This window comes from Chelonia mydas, chromosome 10, assembly GCF_015237465.2.
Source record: "Chelonia mydas isolate rCheMyd1 chromosome 10, rCheMyd1.pri.v2, whole genome shotgun sequence".
NCBI lineage: Eukaryota > Metazoa > Chordata > Testudines > Cheloniidae > Chelonia > Chelonia mydas.
Window position 1 is genome coordinate 16,961,835 of NC_051250.2, and position 16,976 is coordinate 16,978,810.

At 43.2% G+C, this 16,976-nt stretch overlaps 1 protein-coding gene across 5 annotated transcripts in view; it reads right to left on the reverse strand.

Annotated features, from left to right (window-relative positions):
- Window positions 1–16,976, reverse strand: part of LOC102937054 (acyl-CoA synthetase medium chain family member 3) — a 29,226-nt gene that overhangs the window by 10,480 nt on the left and 1,770 nt on the right. For 3 of the 5 annotated variants that reach the window (XM_043524033.1, XM_037911225.2, XM_027826800.3), the window contains exons 2-6: window positions 9,887–10,043; window positions 6,734–7,009; window positions 4,385–4,598; window positions 1,072–1,279; window positions 302–445 (exon numbers count right to left, since the gene is read on the reverse strand). In XM_043524033.1, the coding sequence (XP_043379968.1) occupies window positions 302–445; window positions 1,072–1,279; window positions 4,385–4,598; window positions 6,734–6,931 (764 nt within the window). In that variant the 5' untranslated portion in view covers window positions 6,932–7,009; window positions 9,887–10,043. The remainder of the gene's footprint in view (window positions 1–301; window positions 446–1,071; window positions 1,280–4,384; window positions 4,599–6,733; window positions 7,010–9,886; window positions 10,044–16,976) is intronic. The other 2 variants (XM_043524032.1, XM_043524034.1) reach the window with 1 other exon arrangement.

Below are 16,976 nucleotides of genomic sequence, written 5' to 3' on the forward strand. Positions count from 1 at the left end.
ACATTTTTTTCAATTGAAAATGTGAAAAAATGAAACACTGAGAAATTGCCAAATCAAATTATTTTGGAACTTTGTCCCACAAAAAGTTTAGATATTTTGACTGTTCATCCAGTTCAGGAGGAAAACAAATGTCAAGATATCAGAATTTCCCACAGGACAGAAATTCTGTGGTTTGATCATATGTACACATAATCCATTCCTGGTATGAATTTTCAGACAAATAATCATATATTCAGTATTTTTTACATATTCATTTTGTGACCATGGTTTATCAGAGCAATGAAGTATTTTCAGTACATACCTTCCAGTCGAAGTCATTCCAATACCAAAACTACTGTGAGAATGCTCCACCATTTTGGGGTAACCTGTGGTTCCACTGGTAAAGTAGATAGTCATTGCTTCTTGACTCTTTGTCTTAACAGTGTCATGATCACCACGTGCAGCTCTTCAAAATAAAGACAAGAGTACATCAGAGTCGATAAGCTATTCAACAAAGGAAACTTCAATTGCTATCTAGTTTACAACTTTAGTGCAGGCATTTCTTTTGTCTTCCCAAATTAAACTGCCTATGATCTCATTCTTAATGGTCATTGGCCAGTAAGATTTATTAGGTCAAATTCTGGCTTTGGAGACACACACAAAACTCTCTTTGCATTCAATGGGAGCTAAGGGCCTGATCCAGTGCTCACTGAAATCAATGGAAAGACTTCTGTTGACTTCAGTGGCCCTATGTGTGTATCTGAAGCTAGAGTTCAGCACACTTTTTCAGCAGAATGACCCTGTTCTGTTGTTATTAATGCTTCTCCCTCACCCTCTATATATTTAAAGCCATATGTATTTGCAGATCTCCTCTCCCATCCCTGTTAGTTTTTTATACTTGTATTTAATTTAGTGTTGGAATGCAGACTTGTTAGGTAAATGAGGGAAGAGCTGGCTCCCAAAAACCACATAGAATGTATGAGTTATCTGAGTTCTGAAACTGCTTTTTAAACAAGGAGGGCTACAATACAAAACTGGAAACACCTGAATTTCCATTTGGATGATTAGCTCACTGAGGCAAGACATACTCACTTGAGTAGTTCCTTGAAGTCCAGCCATCCATCCCTGCTGCCTTCAGATACCATTAGCCTGGTTTTTAGAAACTGGCACTTGGACACAACTGAGTCCACTGCAGGTGCCAGTATATCATTGGTAATGATGCATTTAGCCTTAGAAGCCTGGAGTCTATAGAGAATGTCATTAGCTGTCAGCTGGGTTGTTGCTGGAATATAGATAATTCCTAGAGGTGCAACAAATGGAAGTTTAAAGGTAGCTGAACATTTTAAGCTACTTGGGCCAGATTCTAGTCAGTGTAAGTTCATTGGATTCAAAAGAACTGTGCCAATTTACATTAGCTGGACATCTGGCCCCTTGTACTTATCTTTCTGTGCTATGCCTTGTGATGCTGTTATCTACCTTTGCCTTTGAGAATTAATTCCCATGCAACTGCCTCTTCAGACTTCAGACACAGTGGTTGCCTGTGACCAGGAGTATAGTTAGGCTACATCAGACTGAAGTAGAGCATCATTGTGAATCAGAAACCCCAACCCAATACTTCACCCTAAGTTCTTCCTTTTGTATATTTGCAGAAGAATCTTCTGGGAGATAACATTATTTTGCTGCCAATACTAAGGCCACACTGTCTGGGGGATGCCCCCTCCTATGGCTCACAAGGCTCACACGTCACTTAAACTATGTGCCTCAGCTTTCTTCTTTGTAAAATGGGCTCTTTTATATTAATATTTTGTCATGAATTTCTTTAAAAAATATACAACCAATACAATATTTAAATGTCAAAACATATTTTATGCAAAATGGCTAAATATACTACTTCTCTGAAATATTATTTCCTGATAAAAATACTGAGTTTGGAAATTGTTTGAATGCTTTAACTGATGTCCGTTATTGACCCTGATCCTGAAAGCACTTAAACCGTGCTTAATTTTAAGCACACGAGTAGTCCCATTGATTTCACTGAGACTGACTAAGAAAGTGTGTAAATGTTTGCAGGATTAGTCAGGGGCTAAGGCAGAGATTCAGGAAAGCTCTGAAGCAGAGCTGTGTGAGTAATGGATTTTTCAGTTTGCTGGGAATTTGAAAAACTGAAAAAAAATTATTTAGGATCAAACTAAAACCAAAAATTTTCAAAGGTTTCAGTAAATCATAAAGATGAGAAAAAATTACTTCACGTCAAATGAAACATTTAAATCAATTCAAAACAAAACTCTTGTTTTGATTTGAAGCATTTTTTGTTTTTAATTTAAAAAAATTGAAGGAAATTTCTAAACAAAGAGTCATTTCAAAAAGAAAAGTCAAGGAGATGATCTAGGTTCAATTCCCAGCTCTTCCAGAAACTCCTAGTGTGACCCTGGACAAGTAACTTAATCTCTTTGTGCCTTAGATCCCTATCTGTAAAATGGAAATAACAACACTTCCTGTAGAGTGACAAGGTGGGTGAGACAGTATCTTGTATTGGACCAACTTCTGTTGGAAAAAGGGACAAGCTTTTGAGCTTACAGAGAGCTCTTCTTCAGCTACAGGTAAACTTGAAAGCTTGTCTCTCTCACCAGCAGAAGATGGTTCAATAAAATATATTACTTCACTGTGATGGTCTATACTATTATGTTCATCACTTTTACAAGACTGTGATAAATTTTGTACAAAGTATGCCTTGTGAGGTATAATTTGAAATGTCATAATCTGCTGAACATTATTGTCCTGGTAAAATATGTATATCAACATTGTATATAAAGTTATAAGACTATACCGTATAGCATTGCTGTAACATGCTCCAGAGTCAGAAAAGCAGGCTGAAACCAGTTTTTCAGAGACAAAGACAGACCTGCACCTCAGCCAGGTATCAAGAAAGTCAGGGCTTGTCTATACTACCCGCCGGATCAGCGGGCAGAAATCGATCTAGTGGGGGATCAATTTATCATGTCTAGTCTAGACACAATAAATCGACCGCCAAGCACTCTCCTATCGACTCCGGTATTTCACCGGAGCGAGAGGTGTAGACAGAGTCGATGGCGGAGCGTCAGCTGTTGACTCACCGCAGTGAAGTAGATCTAAGTAAGTCGACTTCAGCTATGTTATTTACGTAGCTGAAGTTGAATAACTTAGATCGATCCCCCCTTAGTGTAGACCAAGCCTGAGTTAAGTGATTATTCTTTGGCAGGAACAAGGGTGTGAGTGAGAACTTTACATATTGGCAATCAAAACGGCTGAAGTTTCCATGTAAACAGACTGGCTGTTGCCTGAACCCCCGCTGGAGATAATCCTCAAAGAGGGGAGAAAGGTATAAGAATGGAGGACACCCACAATACAAATCACCTCTCTACCCCATCTCTACTCACAGCAGCTACAATGCTCAAAAGACAAAGAAAGCATTATTGAACTGGGGGAGGGGTGGAAGGGGGCTTATCAGCCAGTAAAGACTGCTGTAAACATATGGTGAGACAAAACCTTTTTGCTTTTAAGTTCACTTAGCTTGTTAAGTGAGGTATTAGCTTGTGTTTTACTCCTTTATTTCTTTTGTAACCAATCCTGACTTTTATGCATCATCACTTCTAATCACTTAAGTTCATTAACTACAGAAAGATAGATTTTATCTTCTTGTTTTATCTTAACTGTGTGCTTGGATTAAAGTGTGTGGGAAACTCCATTTGGGATAAAAAAGATGGTGCATATTATTTTCCATTGATGAAATGACAGACTTTATATGAGCTTGCATTGTTCAGTTTGGTACTGAGAAGTACAAGACACACATTTCTGGGGGAGAAGACTGGGAATTTGTGGATGTTTTCTGTATTTAATTCATGAGTGGCTGGCCAGAGCATTCATGTAACTTAGCTGGGAGTGATTTTGCATGCTGAAGGCTGTATGAACAGGCCAGAAGTGGATGTTCTCACAGCAAAGCAGTGTAAAAAAAACCCCAGGCTAGAGAATTTAGGGGACACAGTGGTTCAACAGTCCAGATTGTACCCTGTCACATTCACCCACCTTCTCTCTCTAATATCCTGGGACCAACCTGGCTACAACACTGCAATATTTCCTTTGTCCATCTTTTCTACTCAGACACTGATCCATCAAAAACTTACTCACATGCTCAACTTTACACACTCTAAGCATTCCCTTTGGCTTCAATGGGACAGGTCACAGTGTGCAAAGTTAAGCGCATAAATTTTTAAAGTACTGAGGTCTTAGACTAATCTCCTCAAGACAGAGACTGTTTCTTGCTCTGTTGGTACAGTGCCTAGTTTAATGGGGCCTGCAATTCACCTGGGGTCTATAAATACTACTGAAATACAAATAAATTCAGTCATTTATTATTCTTGGTACTGACCTGTTCTCATGCAGCCCACTGTTATCAACCACCATTCTGGTATCCGGGGTAGCATCACTATAACTCTGTCTTCCTTTTTCAGACCACATGCATCAGAGAGTACATTGGCTGCTTTCCTGGATAGAAATCCCAGCTCCTCAAAACCCCACCTTACCTCATTGCCTTGATTACCTACCCACCAGAGGGCTGGGATGGAGGAAGCTCTCTCTCCATTCTGGCAAAGACAAGAAAGTAGGAAAATGTATAAATAATGCAACTATCAGGAGGAGACCCAATGCTTCAAACACACAATTGTTTAACTTCAAGCAGAAGTGCAGTCTCTTTGACTTCAGCAGGACTAACCCTGTGGTTAAAGGTAAGCATCTGTGTAAGTATTTATAGGCTTGTGGGCTTATATCCCAAATCTAATATGTGCTTGTTAATCAAGTACATTGGAGAATTTGCATCTCATCTTCTGAGCTGCCCAAGCTATGCATAACAATGCCTTGTTACCGTATGAAATGTACAGGTTTAGGCCAGCCTCTGGGAAGGTTTATCTCTGGACATGTTTTGCCATAGATTACAATCATCGTTACGGGAAAAGAACTGCTGAGCTCTTTCCATTATTAGTATAACTCCAAGTGTACAAGGTCCTTATTCTGCTTCCTTTAAACATGGCCCAGAACACATGATGAAGATGATTGTTATTTCTATTACAGTAGTACTTAGAACTACTGTACTCAGCATAGCAGTGGGATGAGCCCATAGTTCTCTTACTGGTAAACAAGAAATGATCATCATATAAAATTGTATGTCATACACTGAGAAGTTAATGAGGAATATAACCATTCTTTAAACAGACCATTACAAGTAACATACATAGGTGAAAATGTACAGCAGGCACAATCACGGACTCCCTGGGAAGATAAGACTGTCAATGACTGCAGGATTAGGCTTAGTGAGAGCACAAAAAAAGTTTCTAACATAAATTCTGATGGCTTTAGCCCCTCTTATTGAAAACATACAATTATTTATTCCTTTAACATTTTTAAACCTAAGTTCTCTGTGTATCTATTTTTATGTAAAATAGCTAAATATATTACTGCTCTTAAATATTATCCCCTGATAAAAATACTGAATTCAGATATTTTCTGAATGCTTTAATTGATTTCAGTTATTGACTGTGATCCTGAAAAGCACTTAGGCATGTGCATAACTTTAAGAACATGATGGTCCCACTGATTTCACTACCTCCCATGTGAAAAGTTAAGCATGTGTGTCAATGTTTGCAGAATCTGGGGGTAAAGCACGAATCCAGGAAAGCTCTTAAATACATGCTTAATTTTCAGCCATTTGACTTAAATGGGATGTAAGTGCTTTCCTGAATAGAGATGCTTTCCTGAAGCAGGGCCCAGGAGCAGAAGGCTGGGCTTGTGTTTAAATCAGAGGATTGGGATGAAGAAGATAATGTAGGTTTATTTCCCAGCTCTGCAACAAACTTCTGTTGTGACCTTGGGCAAGTCATTTAATCTCTCTGTGTTTTAGTTCTCTATCAATAAAATGGGACTAATAATATTTCCCTTCTTAATCTTTTCTACTTATGCCCTGATCCTAAATATGATCACATGTTGCATGTGAAGCAGCAAATATTCTTAATGGTATTTTGACTATTCACTAGAGCTGGTTGAAATTTGGAATTTCCATTTCATAGCACATTTCAACATTTTGTAATTTGTTTTCATTCTGAATGACAGCATGTGAGCAGTAGTAGTGCATAATATAAGATACTGTGTATTAATGTAAAATTAATAGATGTCATATAAAATGACAAAATCAAAAAAGAGAGACACAGTGGGTGAGATAAGATCTTTTATTGGACCAACTTCTCTTTTTGAGAGAGACAAGCTTTCTCTATCACAAACAGAAGCTGGTCCAATAAAAGATCTTATCTCACCCACTTTGTTTCTCTAATGTCGTGGGACTGACACAGCTACAACTAGACTGCATAAAATCAAAATTAAATTTAGAAATTAAATTTCAATTTTTTTTCAAAATGAAATTTTCCAAAATGAAACTTTTTTATTTTAATTTTAATGGGAATTTTATCAAAATTGATATGATTTTGTGAAAATTTTTGGTTTAATCAAAACAACATTTTTCAGATGGAAAACTTGGGACAAAAGTTTTCCCAAACAGCTCAGTTATTTACCTGACACCCTTGAAAGTATCTTATAGCAGCAAAATAGTTAACATCTACTATGAAAGGATCATCACAGAGATCATATGTTTTGGAACCGGTATCTATAAGATGATATAACACCAGACAGAAATGAAAGAAAATGTTGGAACTAAGGAGACAAAACATGTTACCTTTTCCATTTGACTCCATTTGTCCAAAACGTCACTTGCAAAATTAAAGTGCTCTGGCAACTCTTTATAGAGGCTCGGTGATTCATTGCCAGAGATATTTTGAGGGGCAAATCCTCGGCAATGTTTGCTGAAGAATCTACAAGGTGACTTTGGGGTCCAAATAGAGTTAAAAATCTGGAGTTTAAGTAAAAACTTCATGGCACAAAAACCTTGTCAGAGTTCTTGGTTTAGATTATATAAACATCTCAGTAGAATATTCTTTGAAGGGCTTTTGACCTGCAATGAAATTATTTACACAAACTTTATATTGAGAGCTGCCAGAAAAAAACAAATATTGATGGACCAAAGTACTACAAATCAGTTACAAGATCTAGGCCAAGGGTCCATTCCTTGTCTCACTGGAGTACATGGCAAAAGTAGGAGAAGGAAGGACTGTGCTTAACATCATTATGTTTCTCATAGACCCTAATCCTGGCCCCAGAGGAAAGCCTAGGCAGCCAGGCTGGCATTGGGGAACTTCCTCAGGGTGTTGGAGGAAGGTATCCACCCCCACGTGGTGGAGTGGCGGGAAAACCCTTTGTCACTGCTCCAGACTCAGGGGTGGTCTATCCTCTATGATGTCAATGCCAAGCCAGTATGAGTATTTACAAATTCATAAAAGGGCAGATTCACAGCCCCACCTATAAAGCCACTTTGCAGCATCAGTGCACAATGAGACCGTGCAAAACGGGAAACCACGGTGCATGGGGGCTAAGTACCCCTTTGTGGGCTCTCCAAATCCCCCATTCCTCACCCTATACCTTGGAACTGCACAAGTTCCTCTGGAGAATACCTATAAGGCAGGGGAATGATTTGCCCCAAAGAAACTTTTTGATAACACAAGTATTGTGGATAAACAATTCTCCTTGCTCATATGGGACATTTAGATTTCAAAGACATGGCTTTCTAACTAACAGGATGTCTGTGATATATAATCAGTTACTCTTCTTCTTTGAAGGTTATTCTTTCTCTTCATCTAGGACAGGGGTGGGCAAACTACAGCCCACGGGCCGCATGTGGCCCGCCAGCCGTTTTAATCCGGCCCTCAAGCTCTCGCTTGGGAGCAGGATCTGGGGCTTGCCCTGCTCCGGCGCTCCAGCCAGGGAGCAGGGTCGAGGGTCGCGCCGCGTGGCTTCCAGAAGCAGCAGCGTGTCTCCCCTTCTGCTCCTACACATAGGGCAGGGGTGAGCAAACTTTTTGGCCAGAGGGCCACATCTGGGTATGGCGGGCGATGAATGTTCACAAAATTGGGGTTGGGGTGTGGGAGGGGGTGAGAGCTCTGGCTCGGGGTGCAGGCTCCAGGGTGCGGCCATAAATGAGGAGTTCAGGGTGTGGGAGGGGGCTCCGGGCTGGGGTGGGAGTGGGGAGGCATGAGGGCTCCGGCTCAGGGTGCAGGCTCTGGGGTGGGGATGAGGGGTTTGGGGTGCAGGAGGGTGCTCTGGGCTGGGACCGAGGGGTTCGGCGGGCAGGAGGGGGATCAGGGCTGGGGTAGGGGATTGGGGCGCCGGGGAGTGGCTCAGGGGTGCAGGCTCCACGTGGGACTTACCTCAAGCAGCTCCCAGAAGCAGCAGCATGTCTCCTCTTCAGCTCCTAAGCGGAGGTGCGGCCAGGCGGCTCTGCTGCGTGCTGCCCCATCCATAGGCACTACCCCTGCAGCTCCAATTGGCCTTGGTTCTTGGTCAATAGGAGCTGTGGGGGTTGCGCTTGGCGGGCGGGGGATACAATTCTCCACAATACTTGTGTTATCAAAAAGTTTCTTTGGGGCAAATCATTCCCCTGCCTTATAGGTATTCTCCAGAGGAACTTGTGCAGTTCCAAGGTATAGGGTGAGGAATGGGGGATTTGGAGAGCCCAAAAAGTCTCACTCCGATTTAGGACAATAGCAGAATCAAAGAGAAAATGTTCTGCAGCTTGGAATTTGTTCTGCTGGTGCCAAAAGAAACTCAGATGCTAGAGTTTCAACTTTTGTTCTAAATCTAGGACCCCCAAGTTACAAGTGAGGTCTACATTTGGCAAACCACATTCTCCCATCCCCATCCGTCTCTTCTCCAATTGATCATCTCAATAATGAAATCCTTCTAACATGGGTTTACTTATAGCTTTCCCATTTTGTAAGATTGAATTGTCTTCTTTAAAAACTTATTTTATAGGTGAACTAATTAGGCTTCAATTAGATATCAGCATAATAGTCTCTCTATGCTTACAATACTCACCAGCAACCACACACCACACAACAGAACCACTAACCCAGGAACCTATCCTTGCAACAAAGCCCGTTGCCAACTGTGTGCACATATCTATTCAGGGGACACCATCATAGGGCCTAATCACATCAGCCACACTATCAGAGGCTCGTTCACCTGCACATCTACCAATGTGATATATGCCATCATGTGCCAGCAATGCCCCTTTGCCATGTACATTGGTCAAACTGGACAGTCTCTACGTAAAAGAATAAATGGACACAAATCAGACGTCAAGAATTATAACATTCAAAAACCAGTTGGAGAACACTTCAATCTCTCTGGTCACTCGATTACAGACCTAAAAGTTGCAATTCTTCAACAAAAAAAACTTCAAAAACAGACTCCAATGAGAGACTGCTGAATTGGAATTAATTTGCAAACTGGATACAATTAACTTAGGCTTGCATAGAGACTGGGAGTGGATGGGTCATTACACAAAGTAAAACTATTTCCCCATGTTTATTCCCCAGCCCCACCCCCTGCCTGTTCCTCAGACGTTCTTGTCAACTGCTGGAAATGGCCCACCTTCATTATCACTACAAAAGGTTCCCCTCCCCCGCCCCGCTCTCCTGCTGGTAATAGCTCACCTTAAGTGATCACTCTCGTTACAGTGTGTATGGTAACACCCATTTTTCATGTTCTCTATGTATATAAATCTCCCCTCTGTATTTTCCACTGAATGCATCCGATGAAGTGAGCTATAGCTCACGAAAGCTTATGCTCAAATAAATTTGTTAGTCTCTAAGGTGCCACAAGTACTCCTCTATTTTACATGTCCCGTGTTTAGGTTCAATGATTTTAAAAGTTTTATAAACAACAACAACAACAACAAAAATGCAACCAACCGAGCAAGCAACCAAAAACTCACCTAATGGCGACTCCAGTTTTGTAATATCTTTTTTCTGATTTTCTGGAATTTAGGAAAGATGTTGAACTTGCAGGTCACTTGCCAGCTACTCACATTCCACAGGATGAACTGTAACACACTGGGGAGAACAGAAAGTCTCTGAGAGCTCCTTGCAGAGCTGCAAGACAAAGTGCATACTTTACCTATTAAGGATTTCAGAACATAGAAGTAAACATTAACTTTCAATATGAAACACAAATACTTTATTTGCTAAAATAAAGTTTGTTCTAAATGCTGTTTTTAAATAGGTAAACAGGGCATTTCTCAGTGTTCTAAAGCAGATAAAAAAGTTCTTAACATATATTTTCTCTCTCTCACCTTATGTAGGTATCAGACAGAGGAAATATTGCTGATAATACAGATTAGGATCTTGAATATCATTTTGTGTTTAGATCTCATTTAGAGCTTTTTTGAGCCAAATTCACTCCATTCACTTTAACTGGATTGCACCAACAGAAAACCTGGTCCTGTGTGTTTATCTATATTGCTGAATAGTGTTTAATAAATATGAATTTTATGAGTTTTTGACTTAATCCTCTGGATTTTATCTGACAAATACCAGTAAGTAAATATTTTGTTTGTGTACTTTACTTTCCTTTATAATGTACAAAAACTGCCTCATAATTTTAAAAAAATGTTTTTCTTCTTGACTTTAGTTTGGGAATTTCTCTGTTTGGGACTCCTTGGAGGATTAACAACATGCATTCAAAACAGTGAAATGTGGGTGCTGAGGAAGGCTGAAAGGTTGTGGATTGATGTTTTTGATTCTCGTTGTCTTGGTCAGCTGCGCCTGTTATGGGCACAACAAGATTAAAGCAATGCCGATATTTGTAGCCAAACTCAGCAACTGCCTCCATCAATACTGATTTGGTTTTGGTGGCTTTCTTGGTCTATGTGAGACAAACTGCCTCCAAACCAGGGCTACTCTCTCAGCTGCCCCTCTTACAAAGCCACTGTGAATCACCACTCAGGCTTGCAGCAACATCTCACTGCACTTATTTACCCTTTTCGCAGAGGCTGCAATGACTCAGCCTTCAGGCATGCGGCAGTACCCTATCCGTGGGTTAGATGACCCCCAGGATCAGGTATTTTCCCCCACCCCACCATAGCTGTAGATCAGTCTGTGCAACAGCATTACCCAACCAGGAAACCTCCTGCTGCCTTGCAGTGTATCAGACTTTATAGACTCCCAAGCTGCTCCTGATCTAGTGCCTGTTCCTTCCCCAGCCTTGCCTGAGACCTGTTCCAGTCTTGTCCTTGCCCTAGTCTGACCTTGCTCCGGTTCTGTTAATGAACCACATATCAGCCTTGCCTCTGCCTCCTGCCCCCCTCAGACTCTGACCATGAAGATTTGACCTTTGGCTTGCACTTGGACTCTAGCTAGAGTACTGCTTTTGGCTTGTTTACAGACTACGATCTCAGTTCTGACCCCAGCCTGTCCCCGAATCTTGGTTCCAGCATCACCCTCAGCCCAATCCTGATCCTATATCTGACCTTGATCTCCATTCCAACCACCAGGCTTGACTATTGGGAGTCAGCGCCTAACAGTTTGCATAGACTCCACTGTACTGTACCGCAGGGCCTTGATGGAGCACTTGAGTCCCTGTTCTAGACCCTCCAGAACCAAACTGTCCAGCTGCAGTTAGAGAATGCCTTCCTCCAATAGCAGGATTGTGGTCCAGAAATCCGCTTGCCAGAATTGTTTGATGCAGACTGTTTGATGCAGACAAGTTCTGAGGTTTATCAATCAGTGCGCTTGCTATTCCTGATGAGGCCATCTTTGTACCCAGATGACCAGATGAAGGTGGTTATTAGTCTACTGTCTGAAGAAGCCCTACAGGGGTCTGACTCATTCTGGAATGGGCAGACCCAATGCTGGACCACTTTGAGGAATTCATTCACTCCTCATTAGTATTCAGTGACCCCCAACTGAGCCCATACTGCTGAAGCAACGATACAGTTCCTCACCTAGGGCTCATGACCCATCTCCACCTATGTAGCCCTCTTATGGCACTTGGCGGCCAATTCAGCCTGGAACAAGTGGTTCAAGTCTAACATTTTTGTCAAGGATTGACTGACGCTATAAAGGATGAGCTAGCTCAGGCTGACTCCTATACAGAGTTACTACTCTACATCAAACTCTGCATTAGAATTGAGAACAGGCTGCTCAAGTGTCCCCTGGAAAGGAAATAGGCTACTACTCTTTCCTAGCCTAGTGTCAAGAGCTTCCATATATACCCTTTGCCTAGTTTTGGACCTGAGCCCATGCAGATTGACAGCCCCAGGAAGCACCTCACGGCCAAAGAGAAGGAATATTGGCATTGAAATGGCTTTTGCCTGCATTTCAGAGAAGGTAGTTGCTTTGCGTCAGGGTGGCCCCACAAATCCAGACCTGCTACAGTGCCAGAAAGCTACTCTATCCAATCCCAGTAGAGGGGTCATGGCTGGACATGACCTGGAGGGCAAGCTCCCTGCATGACTGGATCCCCTCTTCTGCCTATCTGTGTCCTGGCAGTGGCAGAGCCCACCAACCACAACTGTAGGTCCTCCTCCAGCTGAGAGCCCCTGCCATGCCCAAAGTAAGCTGTACTTCATTTGCATTAATCAACTCTGGGACGTCCAGCAACTTTGTGGACTTGGCCTTTGACTAGGCCAACCACTTGCCCATCCAGAGGAAGTTGTTCCGGAGCATGTAGAAACTATTGATGGCAGTATGCTGATTTCCAGGCCAGTTGCCTATGAGACAACCCCTCCCCAGGTTAGGATTGGGGATCACCGACTATGCAATTCGACCTAATCCTTGCACCGCACTGTCCGGCTATATTGGGCCTCCCTGGCTCTCCCTTTACAAAATGAACATTTTGTGGGTGGCCCGGGAGATATGGTTTAACTTCAGGTTTTGCTGGCTGCAATGTCTATGAAAACCCAGCAGGGAAGACGCTGGGACCTCCCCCTTGGAAGGCATCCTCGCTGCTCTGTACTACCTGTTTCCGAAGATACTGGTTCATCAATCCCAGCCAAGTATAGCGATCTTGTGGATGTGTTCAACTAACAGAAGGCTAACGTTCTACCCCCCACACTGAACCTACGACTGTCCTATAGACCTCCAGGTAGGGGCAAAGATCCCCTTTGAACACGTTTACCCATTATCAGAACCCAAACTCAAGGCCCTATGGGATTATCTGGATGAAAATCTGGCTAAGAACTTGATTTGGACCTCCAAATCCTCTGCTGGCGCCCCCATCCTGTTTGTTAGAAAGAAGGACAGGACACTGCACCTCTGTGTTGATTATTGTGCCCTGAATGGTATTACCATCAAGAACAAATACCCTCTTGCGCTGATCAACAAGCTCCTAGAACAGGTTGGTGTGGCAAAGGTCTTCACCAAGCTCAACCTGCACAGTGTGTACAACCCCTTCTACATACAGGAGGGTGATGAGTAGAAGACAGCCTTCCAAACCTGGTATGGCTACAATGAAAACCTGGTTATGTTCTTTGGCCTCGCCAACGCCCCAGCCACATTCAAGTGTTTCGTGAATGATATCTTCAAGGATGTCCTAGACCAGTTCATTGTGATTTACTTGGAAAACATCCTTGTCTTCTCAGAGAACCAGACTGTGCATTACCAGCATATCCTAAAAGTGCTGGAACACCTTAGGAAAAATGGCTTATATGCCAAACCAGAAAAACATGAATTTGACTGCACCATATTTGATGTAGCTGATTTTGTGTCATCAAAGAGGATCACCATGGATCTATGAAAAATTGCCAGCATTATGGATTGGGCCCCACCAACGACCATCCATAACATCCAGTACTTCCTGGGATTTGCAAACTTCTACTGGAGGTTTATCAAGGAATTCTCTTGAGTACTTGCCCCAATTACCCAACTCCTCTACGAGAACTCCACCTGCATCAGGACATCAGAGGCCCAATGGGCTTTTGAGCAACTGAAGGACTTCACCTCTGCACCCATATTGAGGCACCCGGATCAATCCAAGTCGTTCGTTGTCAAGGATGCTTCCAATTATGCCATTGGGGCAGTACTGTCACAGCTTCAGGGGTCATCAAGCATTCTCCATCCATGCGCATTCTACTCCAGAAAGTCCTATGGGGCAGAACTATAAAATCTATGACAAAGAGCTGCTAGTCATCAAGACTGCCTTGAGGAGTGGTGTGACCACTTGGAGGGTGCATGTTTTTCCATCCACATATTTACCAACCACAAAAACTTTGAACACCTGCAATCTGAGAAAGCCCTCAACCAGTGCCAGATCCAATGGTTCCTGTTTTTTACGCTTTGAGTTCACTACATTACCGACCTGGAGGCCAGAATGGCAAACCCAATGCACTCTCCTGCAAGGGGGAGTGCCTTTCTGGCAAAGAAGGACCACCAGAACCTTCCGCCATACTGAAGTCCCACAATTTCGCCAATGTATTAATGAACATGGACCTATTATCCCTTACAAAATCCTCCTTATCGAGCAACCAATTGGCGACTGAACAGATGTTTCCCAATGTTGAGCCCAACCCAGGTTTTTCTGTCAAGAATGGGATACTTCTGTTCCAAGGCTGTGTTTATGCACCTGAAGGCTCACTCTGTCTTGCAATTCTCTGACTATGACTCACCTTCTGGCCAGCCATTTTGGACATCGGAACCAAATGAAACTGATCACATGACATTTCTGGTGGCTCCAATTGCATGCCTCTGTGAGGCTGTACATTGACTCATGAAAAGTATGTTGCTACATGAAGGCCCTCCCATGCTAAGTCCCTCGGTCCCCTGACCTACTCCTTCACAACCCTAGGAATCTATATCTATGGATTTTATTGTACAGTTCCCTAATTTCCAGAACCACACCATCATATTAGTAGTAGAAGACCTCCTCTCCAAGATATCCTACTTAGTGCCCTGCTGCAAGATCCCCACCATAGAGGTGACAACACATCTATTTTTTGACCATGTTTTAAGGCTTATGGGTTACCTTCCAATACCATGTCACACCACAGACCACAGTTCATCTCCCACTTTTGGCAGGAATTTTTCCACCTCTTAGATATTGACCTATGTTTCTTCACCGTCTATCATTGCCAAATGGATGGGCAGTTGGAATGAGTAAATCAAGTTTTAGAGCAGTGCTTGTCGTGTTTTATCAAATTCCACCAGGATGACTGGGTCCACCTTCTACCCTTCGCAGAGTTCACCTACAACTCTGACCATAAGTCCACCCAATAGACCCCCTTTTTTTCCAACTACAGTTTCCATCCCCAGTTCCACCCATCACTCCCCTTGACTTCACACATTCCTGCCACCCCTGACTTGGTCAAACACCTCCATCATATCCAGGAGGAAATAAGAGCCTATCTGGACACCACCAATGCAGACTACAAGTGATTTGCTGATTGCCACCACCTGCCTAACCCTCCCATCACCATTGAGGACAACGTATGACTGTCAATGAAGCACGTGGATACCTCCTGTTCCTTCCGCAAACTTGACTACCGATACCTGGGACCCTTCCTTGTCACCCAGCAAATGAACCTGGTCACTTTCTCCCTCCAACTACCCCCCCGCAATGTGAGTACACCCTTTATTCCATGTCTCTCTACTAAAAAAGCACACACCCCAACTCCCTGACGGGATGAATGCAGATGCCTCCGCCTCCAGTCATGGTGCAAGATCAGGAAGAATACCTGGTGAACCAAATCCTTGATTCCAAGATCCTCCAAGGGAAGTTCCTGTACCTCATAGGTTGGGAAGTTTATGGTCTAGAGGAATGCTCATGGGAGTCATCAAGCAACATCCATGCCTCTGACCTAGTCCGTGAGTTCTACCAATCCCAGTTCAGTCCAGGAATGCCAAGATGCCCTCAGGAGTAGGGAGGTGTGATGTGAGGCAAACTCGCAGCCAAACCAGGGCTGCTCGCTCAGCTGCCCCTCTTACAGAGCTGAAGTGAGTCACCACACAGGCATACAGCAACAACTCATTACACTAACTTGCCCTTTTCTCATGCCTGCAGTGACTTAGCCTTCAGGCATGTGGCAGCAGCCTAAGCCTGGATAGAGCCTGGGTCAGATGACCCCAGGCTCAGGTATTTCCCCTACCCCTCCAGAGATGCAGATCAGTCTGTGTAGCAGCACTACCCAACCAGGAATCCTCCTGCTGCCTTGCAGTATATCAGACTCTCTAGACTCCCAGCCTGCTCCTAATCTAGTTCCTGTTCCTTCCCGGCCTTGTTGGAACCCTGTTCCAGCCTTGCCCTAGTCTGGCCTTGCTCCAGGCCTGTAACTGACCCTCTCCAGCCTTGCCTCAGTCTCCTGACTGCCTCGGACTCTGACCATCTGGCTTGTACCTGGACTCCGGTTACAGTACTGCTTTTGGCTTGTCTACAAACTCTTATCTTGTTTCCAACTCCAGCCTGTCCCCGGATCTCAATTCCAGTGCTACCCTTGGCCCAGTCCCAACCCTATGTCTGACTTCGACCTCCACTTCAACCATTAGGCCTGACTATCGGTAGGCAGCACCTGAAAGTATGGATATACTATTAGGATGGAAGACCAACACATTACGTAGCATGTTTACCAAGGAATGCCACTTCCCAGCTGGCAATGGCAGTGTTTGTCCCATCTAATCTATCTAATCTTTACTTTAGCTTCTTTTTTCTGATATATGGGAATATGATCTCTTAAAGTTTAAGAAAACAGCAATTGTAAAATGCAAGTTAAAGTTAAAATGTAAGAATTTTTTGTTCCTTTTATGTTTCTTCTCACTTTGTAATGCCTCTGTATGTGGGGAAATGGTCCCGCAATTGTGAGACATTTTCCTGGTTTCTATTCTACCCTGGTGGAATTGGATGGTGAAAGGATCTAAGTCCCTGCCCCAACTCCTTTTACCCAGATGCCTGCCTGACCTTGAGGACTTCGCTTCCACTCTCCCCGGCAGCAGAGTCCTAGTAATCCTGACAAGACTGGGCCCAGGATCCCTGGGGGCTTAACCTCCAGTCTTATTGTGGGTAACGGGGACAGGGGCTAGGATGTCCCCACTCTGACA